General features: G+C 45.7%; 1 protein-coding gene across 1 annotated transcript in view; it reads left to right on the top strand.

Annotated features, from left to right (window-relative positions):
• Positions 1 to 1,713: 1,713 nt before the first annotated feature.
• Positions 1,714 to 24,970, top strand: part of Cd101 (CD101 molecule) — a 39,370-nt gene continuing 16,113 nt past the window's right edge. Inside the window, exons 1-6 of the mRNA XM_076574721.1 lie at positions 1,714 to 1,848; positions 11,669 to 12,049; positions 13,249 to 13,665; positions 15,910 to 16,296; positions 19,741 to 20,118; positions 20,840 to 21,244. Coding sequence (XP_076430836.1) covers positions 1,806 to 1,848; positions 11,669 to 12,049; positions 13,249 to 13,665; positions 15,910 to 16,296; positions 19,741 to 20,118; positions 20,840 to 21,244 — 2,011 coding nt within the window. The 5' untranslated portion in view covers positions 1,714 to 1,805. The remainder of the gene's footprint in view (positions 1,849 to 11,668; positions 12,050 to 13,248; positions 13,666 to 15,909; positions 16,297 to 19,740; positions 20,119 to 20,839; positions 21,245 to 24,970) is intronic.

Raw genomic sequence — 24,970 nt, 5'->3', positions numbered from 1 at the left:
CATCCTGCCTTTATTTTAATGCCCCAATTCAGGAACTCACCACTGGTGAAACAAACAACTAAAAAAATCTATGACTGACATCTTGTCTATAGGCCTCTCTACCTCCCTCACTTTCCAATTAGTTAACAATAATACAGAATTTTGTTTTCGAAGAAAAACCGTGCTGTATTCACATTTAAAACCCTCCTGATAGTTCCTCTGCTCTTCAAGATTAAAGTCTGGCTGGCTTTCACAACCCACTAAGATCTGTCCCAGCCAATCTATAGACTCTCTCTCTCCACACCAGCTCCAAGCATCATCATCAACAGGGACAGTCGACACCTCCCGGATATGCCAGAGTGTTTCCCAACTGTGCCCCAGCTGTTTTAACTCTCATTGTCTCTTTAGCCCAGTCCCGTCTACCCTGACCTCCCCTCCTGCCCACCAACTTCCTTCTCTGCCTTGATGTGCCCCGTTGTTTGTGGCCACATTGCATTAGTGGTCATCTGATGAAGTGTTTTCTGGCTGGGCATGATGGTGCACACCTTTAACCCTAGCACTTGGGAGGTGGAGGCAGGTGAATCTCTGTGAGTTAGAGGCCAGGCTGGTCTACAGAGTGAGGAGTTCCAGGACAGTCAGGACTTGTTACACAGAGAAACCAGTCACACACACACACACACACACACACACACACACACACACACACACACACACACCACACACTATTTTTAGAAGGGCATTTCCTGAGGATAAAGGGAAGGTTGTGGATATCTTTGTATGCGCAAGTTCTACCACAACACCAGAACATGGGAAGACAAAAAAAAAAAAAAAAAAAAAAAAACTGGATGAATCGATGGATGGATGGATGGACCTGTGGATGGATGAATGGATGATAGATGAATAGTGGGTGGATACCGATAGATGAATGGATGATGAGTGAGCAGATGGTGGGTGGATGGTAGATGGATAGATGATTGGCAGATGTATGAATAGGTGGATAAATGGATGGATGGATAGGTGGGTGGTGGAGATCTGAATAGGTGGATAGATGATGGATGGATAAAACAGTGAAGAATCTACCTGTTACTGTGCCCTGAAACAGACTAATTTGCTACCAATCTACCTAAGTATGTGCTTTAACAGGTCCTAGAGACCAAGACTAATAACTTCTGCTATCCTTGGTCTCCAGACCCACCCTGGGAAGATAAAAATTCCCTTAGAGGTCTTCTGACAGTGATGACGGGAGCTAATCGTCATTCAACACTCACTGTGGACCGAATGCTGTTTTAAGTGCTTTAAATCAATGAGCTTTCTGGCTCTCTTGTGGGGTGTGTGTTATGAGCAGCCCCGTTTTAGAGATGAGAGTTAGAAAATGTTAGCTTTTAGAAGATCGCACAGCTGCTTACAGTGGAATCTGCCCCAAACCCCAGGCAGCCTAACTCTGGAGTGTCTGTCTTCACATCTCTTGTGACCCTGAGTTTGTGTTTTCCAGGGGGACCTCACATACTTCCTCAAGAGGGGAGCTGATCATTTCTCGGTGCTCTTTATTCATTCAGTTTTCTGGAATCCCTTCCTATTTAGCCAGGAAGAGCCCAGCTTCTTTCTGTCTGTGTGTGTTCACTTTACCATGAAGCTAACTAGTCATTTCACACCCAATTCTGAGTGTAACCACCTTTGCTTCCTGCAAGCTATCTCTATCCCTCCGTCCCTCAGGCTGAAAACCACACCATAGCTTCCTCTTTACCTTTGCCGTGACAGCACAGAATTTTGTCACTCGGCTTCTGAGCGACTTCAGTGACGCTCCCTGAAAGGCTGTGCCGGTCCAGATGGCAGGCATCCTGTGTGTGGCATCTCTCTTTCTCTCTCTGGGTAAGTTTTAATAACTTTGATGTTTCTACCATCACAGGAGCTTGTCATCCAGAGGCTGCTGGGTGAGGAAGCAGGACAATTTGGTCTTTACAGGAACAACTGAGTAACAGACTTCTGACTTTGTGATCATCGTTTACTTATTGGGGACAGTTTTAGGCTTCCCTAGATGGCCTTGTGATCTGGGGCAGTGGAACACTTTGTTGTATCCTGGGTACCTAATGTCTTTTTTTGTTTGTTTGTTTTTTAAGTTTATCTGTCTTTGAACTTCACATGTCCCTGACTTTACGTCACCTTCCTATGGGAGAGGAAGAGGGTTTGCTGCCACATGAAGAGGGCTCGAGGTTTGCCCGATGTTAGGGTGTAACTAGAAGAGTATGCCTTGTGGGTGTGATTGGGTAGAAGAGAAGGTGATGAGAGCACTCTGAAGTTTAGGCCAAGCTAAGAGAATGTTCTGGGCTTCACTGAGAGGTAAAGAGAGGGACAGAGAAGGATTCGGAAGATTAATTGGCTCTGCTAAAGGCCCTGTGAGGCCTTTATACATGTTTGAACAGGGTAGAGGAAGAAAAATTTGGAGGTAAAGGGAAGAAGCAGATGAACTGAGCAGGTAATAAAACATTCCCTTACTAGGTAGGGCACATACCCCAGATACTGTGTGCCATATTCAAAGACCATCTCAGAATAACCTATAAATGCAGATTATAAAATGCATGCGACTAGAGAATAAACTGACCATATTGAAATAGAGCTATCAAAATATTTTCAATAGCCAGTGTGGGGGCATCTGTAATAACAGCACTGGGGAGCCAAGGAGGCCAGCCTGAGTTACACAGTGAGCCCTATCTAAACAACATTTTAAAAAAATTATAACATATTTATTTTATTTCTTATTTATGTGCTATACAAGATCTGGAGGAATATTTGTTAACCACTAACTTCAGAGAAGTGATGGGTAGAAGAGAATATTTTAATATGAACACAAAAATTGTCATATAATATGCAGATATCTGTGATTTCTTGTCTACAATCACTGAAGGCCATAGGATATTTTCATTGGAGATTAATGCAAATAAAAAATGTGAGGTCTTTTTCTCACCCTGGTTGAATATCTCTTTAATCCTATCTGTGGGTTCAAGTTTAGAACTTTTTGCTTCCCAGAGATGGAGTGGAGTTTGTGTAGAGACCTGGACAGCTGGGATGAGGGAGGAACTGGGCCAGACTGTAGTCAGTGTGGCCAAGGAAAGGAAGGAAGGAAGGAAGGAAGGAAGGAAGGAAGGAAGGAAGGAAGGAAGGAAGGAAGGAAGAAAGAAAGAAAGAAAGAAAGAAAGAAAGAAAGAAAGAAAGAAAGAAAGAAAGAAAGAAAGAAAGAAAGAAAGAAAGAAAGAAAATGAGGGAGGCAGGGAGGGAGGGAAGAAAGGAAGGAGGGAGGGAGGGAGGGAGGGAGGGCGGAGGGAGGGAAAGAGGGAGGGAAGGAGGGAGGGAGGAGCCCAGCGTTGAGCATGACAGGTTGACCAGCCAGCACTGGTGAAGCTGAACCAGGCTCGAATCTCAAAGAGCATATGGGTGAAGATCAGACCAGCGGCCCGATGAGGAGACAGGAAGCCTGCAGAGGGATGGATGTTTCTGGACCATTTGCCAGGTGACTGGCGCCTGCTAGCACCCTGGCAGGGCAGGCATTGACGGACAGGTGCCTTGGTGGGGTCCCATGTGGACTGCTGCGTCTATGACCCTGTTCTGTCATCTAACCAGTATGCATTTTTTGTGTTTGGTGACTGTGCATTTGCCTTGTGTGGGGGTGAGATGGGTTTGCATTGGACAGCGAGGCAGAAAGTTGCACACCCTCGTTCTGGTTTCTAGGATTTGTTTTTAGTTTTTAGTTGTCCGTTTGTTTTTGATAAGCAGGCTGAGAGGTCTGGAGGAAGGACCATTATTAACAGCACAAATTTAAGAAAGGAGAAGCTGGGCTCTTTCCCCTACCCACTGCCACGGTTGCCTGACCCAGGTTCTGCGTTTGTTCCTTGTAGACTTCGACTCCTATTAAGTTCTCATTTTGCATGGAATCAGTCTTTACAGGAGACATGCGTAAGTCGGGAAGTAACTTGAAAGCCTATGCCTCATTATAATTATAGAGAGGAAATGAAGGAAATTAATGACGATAAAGTCATCAATCACGTTGTTTGGCAAATCTACTCTTTGTCCTAACTTTGTTGTGTTGTTTTATAGTGCAGGGACTAAGTCTCCAGGACCCAGCACCTGCTCGCCGTGTACTCTACCACTGAGCCACACTTAATGCCTCAATTTATTATTTTAAAAAATTAATTATTGCTTGTGTGTTGTATGTGGACCTACGTGGAGTCAGGGAACAGCTCTGTGGACTCAGTTCTCGTCTAGCTTTTCATGGGTTCTGGCGTTTGAACACAGGTTGTCAGGGTTACCTCATAAATACCTTTACCTGAGGAGGCATCTTACCAGACTCTGTTTATTTATTTATTTGCTATGAAACTGAAAGAGTCATGAATATGACTCTTGGACACTAATGTAATGGGCAACTGCTCCCGTGGACTTAGCAGTTGGACTTGCCTGCTCCACCTATCACCTCTGAACCTGACCAGCTGCCCAACAATTAAGGGGGCCATTAACACAAGAGGCCTATGGAGAGGGGCTGCCTTTGTGTTGCTGAGACTGTGTTCATGGAAAAACAGAAAAACTTACCGTGTTTTTTCTGGGTGGATGATGTCCCAGCCCTCCCCACACACCACAGAGCATTCAATGTGTAAGGAAAGAACAGTTTGGTGTGTTGGCTGGTCCCTAGGTAGCCTTTGTATGAGGTGGAACTACTTCAGATCCTTTTATTTGTTTTTGAGATGGGGTCTCACTATGCGGCTGTAGCTAGAGTTTTCCTGCCTTGTCCACAGTCAGGACAAATCTTTGTCACCTGCCAGTCCCACAACCGCTCAGACCCAACTAAGTAAACACAGAGACTTATATTGCTTACAAACTGTATGGCCATGGCAGGCTTCTTGCTAACTGTTCTTATAGCTTAAATTAATCCATTCCCATAAATCTATACCCTGCCACGTGGCTGGTGGTTTACCAGCGTCTTCACATGCTTCTTGTCATGGCGGCGGCTGGCAGTGACTCCCTCTGTCTTCCTGTTCTTTCTTTTCTCCTCTCTGTTAGTCCTGCCTATACTTCCTGCCTAGCCACTGGCAAATCAGTGTTTTATTTATTGACCAATCAGAGTAATTTGACATACAGACCATCCCACAGCATGCGGCCCTGGACAGGGCTGTGCTATGGCCTGAATGTTTGGGTCCTCTCGGTATTCACCTGTTGGAACTTTAACCCCAGCGTGGTGGTATTGGGAGATAGGGCCTTTGAAAGGGGGTTAGCTGAATGGGTTAGTGGCCTTACAAGAGATTGGCTAGACCCAGCTAGTCCCTTCCATGTGTGAGGACACAGCTAGAAGGGACATGCACAAGAATCAGGCTCCCACTGATATCAAATCTACTAGTGCCATCCGTAATCTTGGAATGCCTACTCTTTGTGACTGTTCCTAAGGCTCTTCACCATTTAGAATTTTTGTTATTGCTATGGACAAAGACATAGACCTTTTCAGAAGTGGAAGAAAAAGTGTTGAGGTTTCCCAGATTATTTATCCATTTAATTTTGCAGTTCTGGGGTTAAATTCAGGGCCTAGTGCATACTAAGCAAGCACTGAACCGTTGAGCCATATCCCCAGCCAGTATGTTTGAGATGGAAATAAACGATTTCCAGAGGCCAGCTCACAGGGATTGCACGCTGAAGCGCCTATCTGTCATGTCTCTAAGTGCTATGTCAGGGCCTCTCTCTTCCTCCTAGAGAGGATGGTCCTGCAGGGGACTGGCCATTGCTTTCTCTTTCAGCAGATGGATGGTTAAGCTTTTTGCACAGTGACTTTCATTCTTGTGACCCAGCCTCTTCTTCCTCTCACCCTCTCCGGCCCCATCTGTCTCGTCCCCTTCACCGATGCCTCTGCAAAGGTGCCCTTACCCACCCCACCGCTCACGACTGGCCCCTCAGTTAATCTTTCTAGCTGCCATCCTGGTCTGTCCCCTACAATGTCATGAAGTGGTTCATATGTCCCACAGTCACTTCTTAGCCTCAAAACCACCGCTGCTTCTGCTTTCCTGGAATGCCTTACAAAGCTCTGCACAGCAATCCAGTCATCTGACTCAAAGGCCTCTCCTGGTCCCTGCCCGCCAGCAGCCCTGAGCAGTGCTGACCAAGCCCTTTCCTCTTGGCACCTTCTACATGGGTTTCCAAGCCATGATCTGATGGCTGCCTTCCCACCCTCCTGACTTCCCACTCTGCTTCTGTAATGTCTCCACCCATTTTCTAAACAGAGATTCTCCTTGGCCATCTTCTTCAGAGTCCCTTACATGTAGTGGACCTAGGCTAGCTACATCTACGGCTCAGGTTCAGGGACTTGCCAGGGCAGTGAGAAACAGTGGGCATAGCCATAGATCAATTGGGCACTAGCAGGTTCAAGTCCGGCCAAAACACTGTGAATTTTGACATTACTAAACACAGGAATAACACAATTTTGAAAGGGTTAAATTACAAACGTTTTTCAAAGTCTACAAGAGCCTTTAAAGTAAAATACACATATTTAAATATTTTCCCAAATGTCTTTTGATATCTTTCCTGTTTATCCCAGAGCATTCAAATTCCCTGCCTCCAAAATTAAATGCATTATCTTCTGGCCCACCCTTGAATACACAGTAATAATTCTCACTGATGCTTTTTTTTCCTGCTGAGTGCCATTGTTCTCCCAGGCAATTTTATCAAACACGGGTACCTGATTTCCTCCAACCTGCTGTCCCTATGTTCGTCCCTCCTACACTGAAGCCTCCAGAGCCCTAACCTCTACAGATGTCATCTCCACAATAGCTCTTAGTTATGGCCCCTTCCTTTCCACCCCTGCAGTTCATCCCCTCTGTCCTGAGCTAGAAGTGACCTGATGTCAATTTCCAACTTCCACCATTCTCCACACAACCATCAGATTGCCTTCGCTAAGATCTTTCTGACACTCTTGGTGGATTGCCGATGGCCTAGTTAACTACAAACTGTTAACCATGGTAGTCAAGCTCTTCCTGCTCCCAGCCAGGCTCACGCCCACCCATCAGTCTTCTTGTATGTCTTTCCCCCAAAGCTGACCACTTCCTGTTTCTGAGCAGATCTTTTCAGTTCTACCCATGCCATTGTGTCATAAAGTCTCATTCACCTCAAAGGCTCTGCCTCCACTTGGCATGCAATCCTCCCCGTCCTCCAGAGTCCACTCCCGATGACATTTGTGCTAGCTACTTTGTGTCACCTCAACAGCAACCTGGGAGGAGAGAATCACAACTGGGAAGATGCCTCCATCAGACTGCCCTGTAGGCATCTCCATGGAGACGTTTTCTTGGTTGCTAATTGCTGTAAGAGGCCCAGCCCGCTGTAGGCAATCCCATCCCTAGGCAGGCGGACCTGGGCTCTGAACACGAGCCTGGAACAAGGCCAGATAGCTGAATTTCTCCAGCCTCTGTTTCAGTTCCTACCTGGAGCTCCCACACTGGCTTCCCTCAATGACGGACTGCGGGTTATAAGTTGAATTACGTCCTCTCCTCCCCAAGCTGACTTTGGTTAGGGTGTTTGTCACAGAAACAGAAGGAAAATAGAGCAGCGTCCCTTCCACAAGCCTCACTTATGTCCTCCCCCACCCACAGTCACGACATCTCTGCTCTCCTTAAATTTCTGCAGGGGTCCACTTGTATCTTTGTGTAGAGGTGATTGCTGTTCTAACTGGCTAGCTGATTGAGGCTCAAGGTCGGAGATGACTCCAATCTCATCTTTGATGTCAGTCTCTCAAGAATCAGAAAGACTCTAAATAAATAAAGCAGGTGAAATGAAGTGCTGGTTTCCACAACAGAAACTTTCTATGTGCGCTTATTTCACCAAGAAGTGATGGAAAACGTTGAAGAAGCATTGCCCAGCTGCCCACAATAAAATTAATAACATAACATGTCCTGACAGAAAAAGATTAATGGTACCTCAAAGCTATACTTCAAAAAATGTTTATTTAGCTGGGTTGTAGTGGCGCACACCTTTAATCCCAGCACTAGGGAGGCAGAGGCAGGTGGATCTCTGTGAGTTCGAGGCCAGCCTGGTCTACAGAGTGAGTTCCAGGACAGCCAGGGCAACATAGAGAAACCCTGTCTTGAAAAACAAAACAAAACAAAATGTTCGTTTGTACATATGTCTATGTCCATGTGTGTACATGTATGTGTATTGTATGTTTGTATATGTATCCATGTGCATGTATGTGTGTATGTGTACGTGCGTGTATGTGTATGTATGTGCATGTATATGTGTATGTATGTGTGCATGTGTGTGCATGTGGAGGCTAATGTCAGGTGCCGTTCTCAACCTCCTTCCACCTTTTCTTTTTTCAAGTTTTTGGAAATTAAAATATAATTATATCATTTCCCCCCTTTCTTTCCTCCTTCCAACCTCTCCTATATCCCCCTACCTCTTGTCAAGCTCATGGCATCTTTTTCTTTGTCATTACTACATGTATGTATATGTGTGTTTGTAATACATATCTATGCATAAATACATAAATACAACCCACTCAGTTATTTTGTATTACTTGTCTGTGTATGATTTTGTGGCTGACCACTTGGTGTTGGAGACACACTTAGGGGGCTCATCCCCGGGGATGAATAGTTCTCCTACCCTGAGCAGTCCTTAGTTGCCTGTAGCTCTTGGTCTATGACTGGGGCCCAGTGAGATTTCTTCCTCCATGTGAGCACATCTGCTGGTGTTGTCTTTGTCAGGTCTTGTTCAGACACTTGTATTGCTGAGGTGTGGGTGAAGCTCCCCTGTCATTTCCAGAAGACACATTCTCACAGCAGATTTCCTGGTCCATCTTCTGCCCCCCGCCCCCCTTCATTGATGTTACCTGAGCCTTAGATACAGGAACTGTGTTGTTGGAGATGGCCACCCCATGACCACTTGTTCTTTGCATTTTGACTAGTTATGGTGTTCTGTAATGTTCTCCTTTTGTTGCAAAGAAAAGTTTATTTGATGAATAATGAGAGTTTACAAGTATCTGAGAGTTATACGTACCTGTGGGCATAGAGATAAATATTTAGAACGTAATTGGGAATTATTCTGGCTTAGCAAAATGGCAGTAGTAGGTTTTTCTCTAAGATCCATGACCTCACTAGCCCTGGGCAGTTGGCTGGGTTTTCAATACTTAGCAAGATTTCTCTCCTGTTCAATGGGCCTTAGGTCCGATTAGAGAGCTGTTGGTCGCTACCAAGATATGAGGGCTAGTATTGCATCCTTAGGCTATCTTGCCAAATTGGTCAGAGCTGGCTGTCTACCCTGTGTTTAGGAACAGGATCTGTCACTCTACCTGGGACTCACCGATTCAGAGAGATGAGCTTGCCTACAAGTCCCTGGAATTCTCCTGTCTCTGCCTCCCCAGCATTTGGATAATAGGTACACCACCACTGTGTCCAGCTTTTACCTGGATACTGGGGTTCAAATGTAGGTCCTTATGCATACACAACGAGCATCTCCTCAGTTCTAAAAAAATATTCTCATGGTGAAATGTAGTATGTTAGAAAAGGTTAATAAAACATAAATGTGAAGTTTGACAAATAAGCAGAAACCAAATCCTGTGTAATCACTACAAAGTTCAAGAAACATCATTAGGTCCCTAGAAGTGCCCACCCAGCCTGCCTGTACATCATCAGGACATAATCCTTCCCCTCAACTCACTCCAGACTCTCAGAATAACCACTTCCTGACTTATGATTTTAACCCTTATGCATCAACTAAACAATACAATGTGGTTTTGCCTATTTTAAAAAATTTAATTTTATGTGCTTTGGTGTTTTACCTGCAAGTAGACCTGTGTGAAGGTGTCAGGTCCCCTGGAACTGGAGTTACAGATGGTTGTGAGCCACCATGTGGGTGCTGAGAATTGAACCCAGGTCCTCTGGAAGAGCAATCAGTGCTGTTAACCACTGAGCCGTCTCTCCAGCCCCTATTTTTAACTTTATAAAGGATAGGCTTTCTATACATAGTCAAAGAGATTCAAAGGTATTCTGTGTCTGATTAGATATAATTCTACATGTTATTGCAAAAAGTTATAATTTTTATTTTAAATTTCTTTATATGATTCCATCTTATGGTACATTACCACAGTGTGTCTGTTCTGATGATGGACATGTGGGCTAACCCTCGTTTGGGGGGACAGTGAATAGTGCTGCTGTAACTATTCCTTCATATGTAGCCTGGTGCACAGTGCCCCCATTTCACTAAGGCTGCCTGGCTGAAAATGTTTGAAACTTCCTCTGTAGTCCTTTTCTGGTAAGTAATAATATTTTTTCTAATGTGGTCTGAGTCCTATTTATAGATATTCGGCACACAAAAAAAGTGTGATATAAATATATAGCATTGAGATTTATGAATACTTGAATGTATTTTTAAATTATTACTGGAAATGTGTGTGGTTGGGTATTGATTAGTTTCTTGGCCAGTTTTAGTTAAGTGTATTCAGATGCAGTTTTTAAGTTTTCAGTTGATTATATCAAGTCATCACTTACCCCTGTGTGGGGGAGAGAGTCTCCTTCTGGGCCTTCGGATAGTTTCCACTTCTTCTCATGAGCTCTGCACTGTCTTCTCTCTCTCCCCACAGGAGCCTCCTTAACTCTTTGTCCCTGCTCTGCTTCTCTGGAGCCTACACTGAAGGGTTCTAGTCTGTCAACGCCTCTGTGCTGTCCAGAGCTCTCCAGAGACCCTTTGATGTTGTTATTCAACCCTGTCTTGCCCTTCAAGGTTTCCTGGACCCTCGTAGAAGACCCTGTCCACCCCTTTGGAATCATTGTCACTGGTCTTTTACTCTTTCAGAAACACAAAAATAAGATCCCTTTCAGTATTAATAAATAAACACGTAGTAGTTTCTGGAAGGGAAATGCTGAATTAAAAACATTTCTCTATAGAAACATGACCTTTTGGTCACGTTTTCTCCTTTAGACCTAATAGTCTGAGGTTTCAATTAAAAAACATCCTAGCTGAAAACCATGAGTAAGAAAAGAATTTAACTCGGAGCAAAGAACCTGGGCTTTATAAAGCATCCCTTTCAGAGTTTTCCTAGAAAAGGGAAAGGGCCTTTCTAAGAAGTCAGAAAGCAAAACAAAGCAAAAGCAAATAGAAAAGAAAACCCTTTGCAGACGACAGGAAGTGTTGCTGCCACTTCCGGTCCTCATTTTATCTCGTCTCGCATCAGACGTGGTTGAGAGCTACAGATATCTCCAGCCAACCAGCAAGAAAGACTAAGGCATTGAGAGCAGAGCTGAGGACTTTGCCTCTCTTGAAAGCCCTTCCGTGAGAGAGACTGTGTCTCGGAATTTGAGGTTTGAGGAAGTTTATGCTGTGTTGCCATAAAATACTGCAAAAGGTAAATTATCAGATATTATATTACCTTTCAAGTAAGTCCATTTAGACAAACTGCGGCTTTGTGGATGTGGCCTTGATTCGTGGTTGAAACTAAACATTTTCAAAAGGAGACTAAAACTATGCAAGCTTAAGTAACAGAGGAACGATGACCTCGCTGAGCCATTCCTCTGCCATCCAGCCTGAGGAAGGCAGTGAAGATCTGAGGTGATGATAGCTAATAACCTACAGTCTCATTTACCAGGATGGTAATATAGAGGACTACATGATGTGGTACCCCGGGAATTAGAGCACTCATCTATTTTTATTCCCCTTTCTTCCTCCTACTTGCAAGCTAAGCTCAGCATCGGCCAGAGGGAAGTAACAATTCAAAAAGGACCTCTGTACAGAGCCGAAGGTTACCCCGTCAGCATCAGCTGCAACGTAAGTGGTCATCAGGGACCTTCTACGCAGGATTTCCAGTGGTCTGTTTACCTGCCAACAGCCCCAACCAGGGAAGTTCAGATCATCAGTACCAAGGATGCCAGCTTCTCTTACGCAGTGTATGCCCAGAGGGTGAAAAGCAAGGAGATCTACGTGGAGAGGCTGCAGGGCAGCTCGGTCCTGCTGCACATCGCAAAGCTCCAGATGAGGGATGCTGGCGAATATGAGTGCTTCACACCCAACACGGATGGGAAGTACTTTGGAAGTTACAGTGCGAAGACAAATCTAACTGGTGAGCTCTTGCTAGCCAGTTCCTGGCAAGCCTGTCTCTGCCATCACAATGCTCTGCCCAGGGAAAAGCTTTCCATTAGTCTGTTTGCTCTGGATGAAGAGCCTACCTATCACTCCGAGTATTTCGGAGATGTGTTACAAGGAGGTGTCTCGTGTTTTCCCAGTGACCTATCCCACACAGATTGAGCCAGTGTGGGGGGATCTTCCCAAGACCTCTACTCACAAACTGGTAGTAGCAAAGCATTAGATGGACCTTTGCATGTCATATCATCTTGCAGCTTGGTAAGGGAGAGATGGCACTAATATCATAGGTGATGTCATTCACTGCAGAATGATTGTTTTCCAACCACCATTTCCTAGCACGTTTCTCTACAGGGACAGTTCAGATTCTTGCAACTGTCATATGCCTGGACTAGCTAGCTTTCTTTTGCAATTTAGCAAACTCCCACAGGAACTTCAGGATGCAGATTCAACATTACCTCCTTTGCAAAACCCTCTCGATTGCCTCAGGGCATATCCCCAGCTTGGTTCTTCTTAATGCCCTGTTCACACTGTGATTACCAGCATTCACCCCGTTATGCCATAACTGGCTATTTATATGCACATCTCCCACCACCTTCTGAGCTCCTGGGAACGCTCAGCTCTTAGAGCAGTGTCTAGAGTATTCGGTGACTCAGCCTCAGTGCTGGATGAGCTTGGACTGTATGGCTTGCATTTGAGAAAGAAGAGAATGGTAGGGTCCTAAGACAGCTATGAAAACTTCGGGAAACAGTGCATTTGGGGGTCTGAATAACAAATCACATTATTTCGGATCTCTGTAATAGAAAAAGCAGGTTAGAGTCTGGGGAGAGAAACAAAGCGATCCACTCATGCGCATCTAGTGAGACGCCCGGGTGGCTGAAGGCCAGAATCTAGGTCTAGAAGCACCGGTGCCCCTCCCACTGGTGGCTGAGTAGCTAGCCTGGCTCCAGCCTAGGCTGCGGAACCAAAGCCAGGGTCGTACATCCCTAAGCCACTTGCTTTGCAAAGTTCCCATGTTCCCTCGGCCATAGGGAAGGCCCACGTTAGGAAGGCATCTGGCTGGGAAAGCAAGCTCAAAGGATGCGCTTTGTGGATGCGGTTTAGACGCCATCTTCCCTTGAGAAGGTCTAAGGACACAAACTCGAACCAGTCAGATGATCACTGTCGCTTTGTTTCCAGTGATTCCCGACACCCTGTCTGCCACCATGCCCTCCCAGACGCTCAGGAAGAAGGAAGGCGAGCCGTTAGAACTCACCTGCGAGGCCACCAAGGCAACGGCTCAACATACCCACCTCTCTCTCACCTGGTACCTGGTGCAGGATGGGGGAGGCGGCCAAGCCATTGAGATCATTTCCCTCTCCAGGGATTTCCTACTGGCCCCGGGGCCCTCCTATGCAGATAGGTTCGCGGCCGGTGACGTGCGGCTGGACAAGCTTGGAGTCACCTCCTTCAAGCTGTCCATAGGCAAGCTGCAGCCCTCAGATCAAGGCCAGTTGTTCTGCGAGGCCACAGAATGGATTCAGGATCCAGATGAAACGTGGACTTTGATCACAAGAAAGCGGACAGATCAAACAGCTCTGAGGATCCAGCCAGCAGGTAATTATCTGCTCAGAAAATCTGTGAATTCGCTGTCAGTGAGTAAGTAGGGAGAGCTTTTTTTTTTTTTTTTTAACCTTTTGTTGACTTTCCCTAAAAAGTAGATAAAAAGTTTAAGTTAATTTTGTTTTTGTCATCTGGGAAGCATAACTGAAAAGAAGATGTTCCAAAATGTTCCATTTTAGCTCTGCTCATGGGAGATTTTATATGGGACAAGAAATATGAAAGAGCTAGATTGATGCTGTAAGCCAGCCATGGAAACGGATTTTATAACCATGTTTACCAGGCACTTTGTAAGCATGTTATTTATATTTTTTAATTGTAGTCCAAACAGTCACCCCATAAGGTAGTCAGCCCCCCATTTTAAAAACAAGGAACCCCAGTTACAGGCACACTGAGTACATTCCAACCCCTGCTGGGGAATGGAGAAACCTACTTCCAAAGTCTAACCTGCCTCTCTCCGAGGCCTACCTACCACAGGCAGCTGGGCCTAAAAGCGGCTCTAATTTCCAACATGAAGCCTCGTCCCTGTGGGTGATAGGATGTTTTTCCACCAGGTTTGAAATTGTCACCTTACATGAACCATTGACGTTTTCATCAAAAGTAGACAGAAAGGCCTGGTCAGTTTTGGTCTCCTTAGGTGCACTGGTCCAATAGGAGGGCCAGTTAAAACGGGGAGTATCCCCCGTTGTTGTGGAATATTTGTTTAACTATGTAAAGATGTGTTGCATTTGCGTTAATTAAATAAAATTAACCTGGGCTCCTAGAGGCGGGGTTAGCAACTAGTTGGCAGGAAGTAGCAAGGAGGGGGCGTGTCATGGGTTTTTCAGTTCGGGTGGGGGGCGAAAAGAGAGGGCCTTCTGGGGACACCGGCAAAGAGAGAACATTAGCAAGTTGCTACTCCAACTCTCTGAGCTGTCAGGTTTTCACTCTAGCCTTTGAATCTTGAGTTTTATTAGAATGATAGAGGTTTAGTTAAAGCTACCTTTAGTGGCAACAACAGAGCCATTGTCTGGGGGAACAGAATTCCCCCCCAAGCTATGGCCTGAGCAGCGTGGCGGCCAGTAGTTTAAAGCACAGGCACTGTGAGGAAGGTAGAACAGCTTTTTGGTGCCCGGTATGGGTACCAAATGTAGCAGGCGTTCTTGGACCGCCAGGCCCTAAATCATGACATGGAGACTTATTATTAGTTATGACGACTCGGCCTTAGTTTAGGCTTGCCCCACCAGCTCTTATAACTTATATTAACCTATTTCCCTTCATCTATGTTTTGCCTCAGGGCTTGTTACCTTTATTCATTCTGTATGTCCTACTTTTCGGCTTCCTCTGTGTCTGACTGGCGGCTGCCTGAATGGCTGGCCCTGAGCATCTCCCTCTTTTTCTTCCTCATTCTCTTTCTAGCCTAGATCCCTCCCCCTCCTTATTCTCTCTGCCCGTCATCCCTGTACTGCCTAGCTATTGGCTGTTCATCTTTTTAATTAGGCTAATCAGATGCTTTAGTCAGGCAAGATGAAACAAATGTAACACATCTTTACATAGTTAAACAATTATCCTGCAATACAATCAAATGCAACGTATCTTTACATAGTTAAACAAATACTCTATTCCACAACACACTGTGGAAAGGAATACTCCAGGGGTGGATAACTGACTTTATATGTTACTCTGCTCCACTACAAATCATCCTGTGGCCCTCAAGTATCTGATATGTGCTCATTGGGTCCTACAAGGCCGTATCAAGTGTGCTCAGAAGTTAGAAAAATTCTGCTAGCTCTTTCTTAGACAAATGAACAGAGGAAGAGATAAAGGCAGGGGTTATGGTTCAGAGTAAGCAGTGGATGCCCAGCACACAGTGAGGCCCAGGTTTAATCCCCAGCACAAAAATAAAAGAGAAAACCAGAAGTCATAATTTACAGCAATTCAACACAGCATGAAATATTTCACTTTTTAATTAAGGAGGCATGCCTAAATAGATACTTGACACATCTGTGCATGCTTTTCACTTGCTGGGACTGCTTCAAGAAATGGATACTGTCCTTTCTGGGTGATTTAGAATAGTCGGGGGCCTTTGTAATTTCCTTTCACTGTGGGGCTAAATTGGAGTAGGGAACTCACTCCACCACAGAACTGAAAGGCTACATAAAATGCAACCACGGTATCGTTATCACAGATTTCGTCCCTCTTGTGCCCAAAGCGGCAAGGACAGTGGGCTTTCTAAACATCTGCCTTGCTTTTGTTCCCCAGCAAGAGATTTTGAAGTGGACATCACAGCCAGGAGCTTGCCTGCTGAAGGAAACCCCTTGGAACTGATTTGCCTGGTTGTGGGCAGAGGTGGTGACCAGAAGCTTCAGGGTACTTGGTTCCTCAACGGGAAGGAAATCGCCCAGATCGATGCTGATGGGGTCCTGGACCTGAAGACGGACTACAGAGACAGAGCAAGCCAAGGACAGCTGCAGGTTTCCAAGTTAAGCACCCAGACTTTCTCTCTCAAGATCTTCTCCTTGAGCCCGGAGGACGTAGGCGCCTACAGCTGTGAAGTAGCTGAGGTGGTGAGGACTCAGACCGGCTCCTGGCAGGTAGTTCGGAGAAAGCAGTCGCCAGTCAGCCGGGTGCAGCTGAGGGAGCCGGCAGGTATGTGACATGGGGACAACCACAGATGGTGTTCTCTCCAGACGCCCCCTCCCTGGGCAGTACAGGAACACAGTGAGGGTTTTCCTATAGAGTCTGGAGTCTGTCAGACCCCACTGGAGGTGGAGTAGAGGAGGGGAAAAGTATCAAGACGAGCCAAGACATTTGGAGTCCAATTTCTGAGCCATCGGCCATGGACACCTCTCTTCATTACTCAATTTCAGTTCTCTTGTCTATAAAAAGGCCCTCAAGTCCCTTCTTGCTGTCTTACGTTGTTTGAGTCTGTTTTAGTTACAATTTTTGTATGCCAGGTTTTCTGTATAAAGTCCTCTGACTTCATGTGTTCGTACACATGTACATACATGAGCATATGCTTATAAATGCATGAATGTGCGGCACATGTGTGTACCGGTGTGTGTGTGAATACATGTGTATATGGGAGCGGGGGGTGGGGGGAGTAGAGTCCCTTTTCCTGGGGAACACACGGCCAAGTAAGCTGACCTTGAGTTGAGGCTGGGCGGCCGTTTTTCAATTGCTTTCTGCTAATCTGGTTATGTTAACTTGCAGTGGGTCATAATTCTGACTCACAGTGAGAAATGAGGAGACAAATGAAAGCAGACAGACTCCATTCTCTGTGCTTGTTGGGATGCGGTGAGATGTCTGCTCAACTGGTCCTGAGCATCCCTCTGAGCAGAACACCGAGAGCCAGTGCTGTGGCTTCTAATTGTCCTCCAAAGGCTCCAAGTGTGGTCCTCAGTGTGGTGATGTGAACAAAATTAGACCGTGGGTGCTCCACCCTCACGAACGTATTAATGCCACCTTCGGAGACAGGACTGTATAAATGAGGCCACTTTGTGCCCTTATCCCTCCTGCTTCCCTTTCTCCTCCGTGATGTTCTGCCGTAGCTAGAGGGCCCCCACCATGCCAGTACCACAGTATTTGGATTCTTAAACCGTCAGAATACCTTACCCGACCACCTTAGGTATTTTGTTCCTGCAACACAAAACAGACTCGGGACATCCACTGAGTTCATTCATCCTTACTTTGTGAAGACGGAGTGACTCTAACTATGTTTCAATAATCCGGGCTTTACATAGCACCCAGAACCAATATTAGAATCCTCTGCGCTGAGTGTAGGAGTCTAGAAAGTAAATTTGCCCAAAAGCAAAAAGTAGGGGAAGAAGTCTTAATTAAAAATAAACCGAGCTGAAATGAACGCTGTTCTTGCTGCACTTGCTCGTTAGGGGTATCTCCAAAGATAGCTAAATGCCCCTCTGCATTCCGCTTCCTTCTCCCCAGCGGCTAGGGAGGAAGAGAGCAGGGCTCTGGACGGAAGCGTCTTGGTGTTAGTTTCCATGCTAAACATTTGGTCTAGGTTTCTAGGATTCAGGAAAACCAGTGTGGGTGGTTTACATATTTGCACAGAGCTCACTAAATCTCTCAACTCCCCAGGGAAACTATCTACAAGCTTCCTTCAACTCGGTGTGTGAGCATTTGAATCCCGGAGCTCGAAAGGGTACTTCATGGCATTCGGCTCCTGGTCCGAGGGGAGAGGGTTACCTTTCAATGCTAAAGAATTTTTCCCCCCACAGGCTGGAGTCCCAACTGGGCCGAACATGTAGCAATTGGAAAACTTATTAGCATATTTATTGAGGACCTTGTCTAACACTCTGTTTTGAAAGTCAAACTGCTATTTAAAATATGAGCAGTTTTTATTGTTCCATGAATATTTTAAGCAGAAGGGGATACCCACCGTCCCTGTGCCCTGCTGTGCTTCTTACTTCTTACTATGAGGCGAATGGCCACGATGAATTTTTGAAGTTATGTTAGTTGAAACTAATCATGGTGGTTGTGTTACAGTGGTGAGATTATGACTAGTCATTGCCCTTCTAATTTGCAAACTTCAGTTATGAGTCATTTTTATATTAAAGACAAAAGGCAGAGAGCATGATCGTGCCTCTGACACCCAAAACACAGAGGCACATTTGATAATTTGCCCAACCTGCTTAGGAAGGTTTGTCTTCATCCTGCCTTGTAGCTGGTGGGTGCATGCCTGAAGCAGTGGAAGGGATCGCTCTCCTCTGTGGGGAAGAACAATTCACAGACTCATTTAGATCCCCGTTAGATGTCTAATGCTGGTTCTGCTTTATTTTTCTCTTTTGCTTTGAACTGCCTCCTCTGTTGCCAGTGCCTCTTATTAAACACTAATGGTAATAGCCAACCCCTTTTCAGTACTCTGCGTAGCCCAAGGCCTAAGCCCTTTGTGTGGCCTTTGTTCAGCCTTCTCAACAAAGCAAAATGTGGCTGCTATTATTACCCTCATTTTTCCTGGAAAGAAACACAAAGGCGCAGAGAGGTCAAGTGTGCTGCCCAGAGTAGTTCTGCCTCTGGGTGGTGATGGTTGTCGTTGGCCTTTAGTGCTGGGCTGCCTGAGACCCGGGAGCTCCTGATGTGTCCGCGTGGCCCACAGAGCAGCCAGGACAGGACCTCACACAATAAGCATTTGTTGAGAGAATGCTTGCGTTTCTCCACGTCTTGAATTTCCCATCTGGGTGCCAGCCTTACATTTATAGTTAGCAGGCACAGTAATTTAACCATAAGAAGACTATCTTTACCAATGATCAAAGAGAGATACGCATCTATATATATGATGTATGTGTATATAAATATACATTTCCCCAAATTAGTTGTTTTTTTTTTATGGTGGAATTGGTCTAATTAATAAGTTTCTTTCCTTGTTCAAAACACACACTAAGCAGTTTTGGTCTGACTGGGATAAGGTAAGTAGGAAGATGGAGAACATATTGAAAACACCGGTGGCCTTTATTCTGAAAAACAAAGCAAACACCCTAAATATTTAAATCATCAGGGCTTCATTACTTTCTGGTTCATTTACTCACCTTAATGAATCAAACAAAATACTATCAGATATTTGCTCAATTGGATATTCTTCAGTATGGGCTGACTGAATAAAACGATAAGAAATATAAGTGTATATTATGAATCATGTATGTGTCCATAGGTTCTTCTGGTCACCTGTCTTGTTTCCACTTTATGATAATTACCTTAAGGAAATTTTATTATACACACACACACACACACACACACACACACATGCACACCTATCCATTCACCCATCTATTTATTACCTATCCATCTATCCATTTACATACAAATTCATCCATCCATATATACATACATTCACACACATACATATATACATACACCTATAAATTTATCTATCCATCCATCCATCCATCCATCCATCCATCTATTTACAATATAAATGTTTGGCAGATCTTTGTTCTGGCTGTGGTACAGGAGGAATCAACCAGCTCTGATTTGTCACAAATAAGTCAAGTCCTTACTTATAATTCACTTTCACTGTATTTCAGAAATGGTTTTGTTTAACTGATGCACTTTTCTTCCATAATCTGTAATCTGCAGCAAGAAGTGTGGCTGTGTCTGCCGAGAAGCGGGCCCTGTGGGAAGGAGAGGCGCTTACCCTTCTCTGTAAGGCTGGTGGGGATGCAGGTCCTCTGTCTGTGAGCTGGTGGCTCATCCCACAGGACCAGACCACAGCCGTGTTTGTGGCTGGCATGGGGCAAGATGGTACTGTGCAGTGGGGAGTCTCTTCTCCGAGCCCCGGGGACCGTAGCGACAGAAAGCTGGAGAAAGTGGACTGGGCTACCTTTCGGCTGGAGACTGGCTCTGCCATGGTCACAGACAGTGGGACCTATGAATGCAGAGTGTCGGAGAGGCCCCAGAACCAGGCCAAAGATTTGCAGTGGACCCAGAGGATTTCAGTCACTGTCATATCTCTGGGTGAGTATCTGGGAAATCCTTTCCTGGAAGTGTGTCAGTCCCTCCACTGTGTACTGCAGTTTGAGTAGCAACATCCGGAACCCCTGCCTATGGTATACATAACCTGAGACGAACAGAGCAGGATCTGCATATCAGGCCTGTCGACTAACCTCTCAGAGTTTATTCATCTTTATAAAGATCATTCTAGAGGGCACCTTGTAAATTGCTCCAAGTTGAAAACAAACCCCTATGAATAGGAGTTGACTTACAGATGAGTGGAGGCAAGCCTGTTCCATTCCAGCAGCAGCCTGGGCATCCGCTGCCCCGCCGTGAAGTCTTTTCTAGCACAGGCAAGAGAGTGACGCTGAGCCCTGGGGGTGGGGAGGAGGCCAAACACTGGCTCTGAGTGTTCTCCTTGCTGAGTGGGGAGAGGAAGGAGGCCAGACCCTGGCTGTGAGTGTCCTCCTCGCTCAGTGCAGCTGTCTAAGTGGCCCACTGTGGAAACACTGCCTGTTTGTTGTGGCTGCTGAGAACAGTCAACAGGCGATGGGGGAAACTTGGAGGGCTGAGGTTGCAATTGGGGACAGACTGTACTGTGGACCAACCTCTACCCCCAAATTCACGATATTCCAGGAGCACAAATGTGTGGCCCTGTGTGAAGGGGTGGCATTGAGAAAACTTGGAAGTCCTGTGCTTGGACTTGGTAAACAGGAAGCGTGTCTCACTTTCACACCCCCCGCAGAATCAAGTTTACAAGTAAATCTGATGAGCCGGCAGCCACAAGTGACGTTAACCCACACCTTCGACCTGTCCTGCATCGTGAGGGCCAACTACTCAGATCTCAAGCTGCCTTTCTCAGTGACTTGGCAATTCCAGCCAGCTGGCTCTGGGGCCTTTCATCAGCTCATTCGAATCACCCACAATGGCACAGTTGAGTGGGGGGATGTCCTCTCCCAGTTCCACAGGAAGACGAAGGTTTCACAGTCTTCATTCCGTTCCCAACTCCAAATCCACGATGCTGCTCTGGAGGAGACAGGGGTGTATCAGTGCAAAGTGGAAGTTTATGACAGAAAGTCCCTGTACACAAGTGGTCCCGCCAGAGTATCTGCCACCTCTAACCTATTGAGGATTGCCGTCACTTTTCCAGGTAAGGGATGCTCGAAATTGATCCCTGCTTTAAAAAAGAAAAAGAAGAGATTTTTGGGGGTGTCAGGAATGATGGTACTCACTTACAATCCCAGTACTCAGGAGGCTGAGACAGGAGGATTGAGAATTTGAAGTCAGCCTAGGCTACAATTGGAGCCTCTGTCTCAAACGGTAACAACAACAAAACTCCTCCCACTTTGTGTAAACTACAGAAATAAAACACAAAACTACCCAGCCATTGTGTTTGCGGTGGTAAAGCAAGCCTGCTGGGGTGGCACTGATGTGAAGCCAGTGCACGTGGGACGGCCACATCGGTCGGTAGGACAATGACACACTTCCCCGCTGGCTAACAACCGCTGCCCTGTGCCCTTTCCGCATCCGCCGTGAGTTCCCATTCCCAACGGCTAAAGGATACTGTCTGCCGCAGCAGATCCTCAGGGGCCTTCCTCCAGAGGAGACAGACTTTTAGGTCAGTCACTGCTGGTGCCCCAACATCTTTTTCACGTTTGGAAGTGGTGGTGGTCATGTGAATTCCATTAGGATACACTTAACTACCTCTTTTAACCTGTTAACCTACAAGAGAGAATCTGTGGTTTCAGTCCAATTCAATCTTAACTCGAAAACAGATCACAGAGGCTGAAGTAAAACCCAGACTAGCTAAAGTCCTGCCTGCCACCCCTTGCGCTTTCTCTCTCCTGACTTGCATTTTCCCGGGATGGCAATGAGCCCTGGGTTTGGACACGTTAATTACTCTACTCTGTCTCAGTCACGGCCTCTGTAAGCTGCTGGTGTGCACTTGAACTGGGGTGTGTCTGTAGTGCACCTAGTGCAGTGCCTGGCATGCAGAGCAGATGCTCAAGCAGGGTAGCCACCCCCTGCTCTGTGCACCACCTACTCTGCGCACCACCTACTCTGCGCACCACCTACTCTCTGCACCACCTACTCTGTGCACCACCTACTCTGTGCACCACCTACTCTGTGCACCACCTACTCTGTGCACCCCCTACTCTGTGCACCCCCTACTCTGTGCACCCCCTACTCTGTGCACCACCTACTCTGTGCACCACCTACTCTGTGCACCACCTACTCTGTGCACCACCTACTCTGCGCACCACCTACTCTGCGCACCACCTACTCTGCGCACCACCTACTCTGCGCACCACCTTCTCTGCGCACCACCTACTCTGCGCACCACCTACTCTGCGCACCACCTACTCTGCGCACCACCTACTCTGCGCACCACCTACTCTGCGCACCACCTACTCTGCGCATCACCTACTCTGCGCACCACCTACTCTGCGCACCACCTACTCTGCGCACCACCTACTCTGCGCATCACCTACTCTGCGCATCACCTACTCTCTTCACCACCTACTCTGTGCACCACCTACTCTGTGCACCACCTACTCTGTGCACCACCTGCTCTGTGCACCACCTACTCTGTGTTGCTGAGAAATATGTTAATAGTTATGTGTTAATGGGGGCTGGAGAGATGGCTCAGAGGTTAAGAGCACCGACTGCTCTTCCACAGGTCCTGAGTTCAATTCCCAGCAACCACATGGTGGCTCACAACCATCCGTAATGAGATCTGGTGCCCTCTTCTGTATACATAATAAATAAATAAATCTTAAAAAGAAAAAAATAGTTATGTGTTAATAGTAATGACCTTGCTCATGAATTCATGACTTAATTTATTTGTCCTTCCCTTGATGTTTGAGATTGCTTTCACAAAATCTTTGTTTCTTTTTTCTCTTTTCTTTCTCTGCCCTCTCTTGGCCCCGTGGCATGAAGCTTCTTCCTAATCCTACTGATTTCTTCTGATTCTCTTGTATTCTCCTCCTCCATTGAGTCACTATTTTAACTTGGTTTTGTTTTTTGACAGTGTCTCACTCTGTAGTGCAGGCTGACCTGAAATTCTCAATCCTCCTGCCTCAACCTACTAAGTGCTAGGGTTACAGGTGTGTGCTACTATGCTTGGCTTTTCTTTTCTTTCTTTCTTTTTTTTTTCTCTTCCACAATAGGCAAGATTTGTAGACGAATTTCTAAACAGTCTTATTAAATAAGAAACAGAGCCAAATACAGAGGTAATAGCCGAAGAGATCAGAGCAATAGCCACTACTAGCCTTAGCTTACCACCGGCAGTAGCTTTTACAGAGAGAGACTTTCTAATGTCTGACTAGTGTTTTTATTGCTTTCCTGTTCTGCTTTCTCATTGGCCCAGCCCAGCCACATGACTTCCTCGTCACTGCCTGTCTATACAGACCTCTAGGTCTCTATGGTTGGTACTGGGATTAAAGGCTTGTGTCACAACACTTGGCTGTGTCCTTGACCACACAGAGACTCTGCCATGTGATTGGATTAAGGGCGTGGGCTACCATTTCCTGACTTCTGTTTATGGCTATTTGACCTCTGATCTCCAGGCAACTTTATTTATTAACATACTAATAAAATATCACATTTCAGCACAAATAAAGGATCACAACAAAGATTTATTCTACTGAATCCAGTTGTTTCTTTAAAAACAACTGCTTCTTTGGATTCAAGCTTGGTATGTGCTCTGACTCTCTGTGCTTTTCTAGGGTAAAGTAGTTTCTGCCCATGGATACAATCCACCTGTTGACCACTTCCATGTTCATTATTCAGGATGGCTTTTCTTCTAGTCTTGGGATTCATATCTAAGTGCTTCCAAGACATGCCTGTACTCAGTGTCAGAGTGTAAGTCATCATCATTGTCCAAAGATAGTCTTTCCATATTGTTCATGATGTCCTTAGTACATCCCAGCACCACAGGTTAGAAACTGTGTCCTCTTCATGTCCATACTCCCATAGCAAATGTGAAAGGTCTTCAGTAATCCCATGTACCTGTTTCTCCAGAGCCCCCCACATTTTAGACCTGACCCAACCACACTGAGCTGCCTGCAATTCCATAATCCACATTTACTCTCGTGTTCAAGAATGTTATTCAAGTTGTTCCTTTTATGTGGAATTCCTTTGCTCTCCATTCATCTGAATGACTACTATTCATCTTCAAGACTTAGGTCAGTGTTGCCTCCTCCAGGAAGTCTCTCCCCACTCCTGTCCTCGGGTTGGGTAAACCTGCTGGGCGATCCTGATATTTGTTGCATTTCTGTATATCTCTCTCCTACGTGAGTGATCTATTATATAATCTGGAAGTCTTTGTCCCTGTGTTACATTTTCCTCTAAATCAGTGGCTCTCAACCTTCCTAAAGCTATGACCCATTAATACCGTTCCTCATGGTGTGGTGACACCCCCCCCAACCATAAAATTATTTTTTGTTGCTACTTCATAACTATAATTTTGCTACTGTTATGGATCATAAATATCTAATATGCAGGAGATCTGATATGATATACAACCCCTGTGAAAGGGTCAGTCGACCCCCAAGGGGGTCACAACCCGCAGGTTGAGAACTGCTGCTCTAAACTGCAATTCACTGAGAGGAGGTAGTCACAAAATGCCTAAAATAGTCTGGTATGTGGTATAATATGTGATTAATAAATGTTTGTGGAAGGGGAATAAAGGGACCTTCTGGCAATACCAATAACAGTAAAGTGATCAGCAAGAAACAAGAATGAGACTTGTAAGATTTATTGTGCCTCTTGTGATGAAGGAAAAGGCACTGGAGTCAAAAGATGGCCGAGTCCACGTCCCTATGAAATCCTCACAGTGCAGTGGCTGCAGAGAGACACTGTGTTGACAGCCCAC

This window comes from Peromyscus maniculatus, chromosome 6, assembly GCF_049852395.1.
Source record: "Peromyscus maniculatus bairdii isolate BWxNUB_F1_BW_parent chromosome 6, HU_Pman_BW_mat_3.1, whole genome shotgun sequence".
Taxonomy (NCBI): domain Eukaryota; kingdom Metazoa; phylum Chordata; class Mammalia; order Rodentia; family Cricetidae; genus Peromyscus; species Peromyscus maniculatus.
Note: the sequence above shows the minus strand (reverse complement) of the source record. Positions and strands in the feature narration are given on the sequence as shown.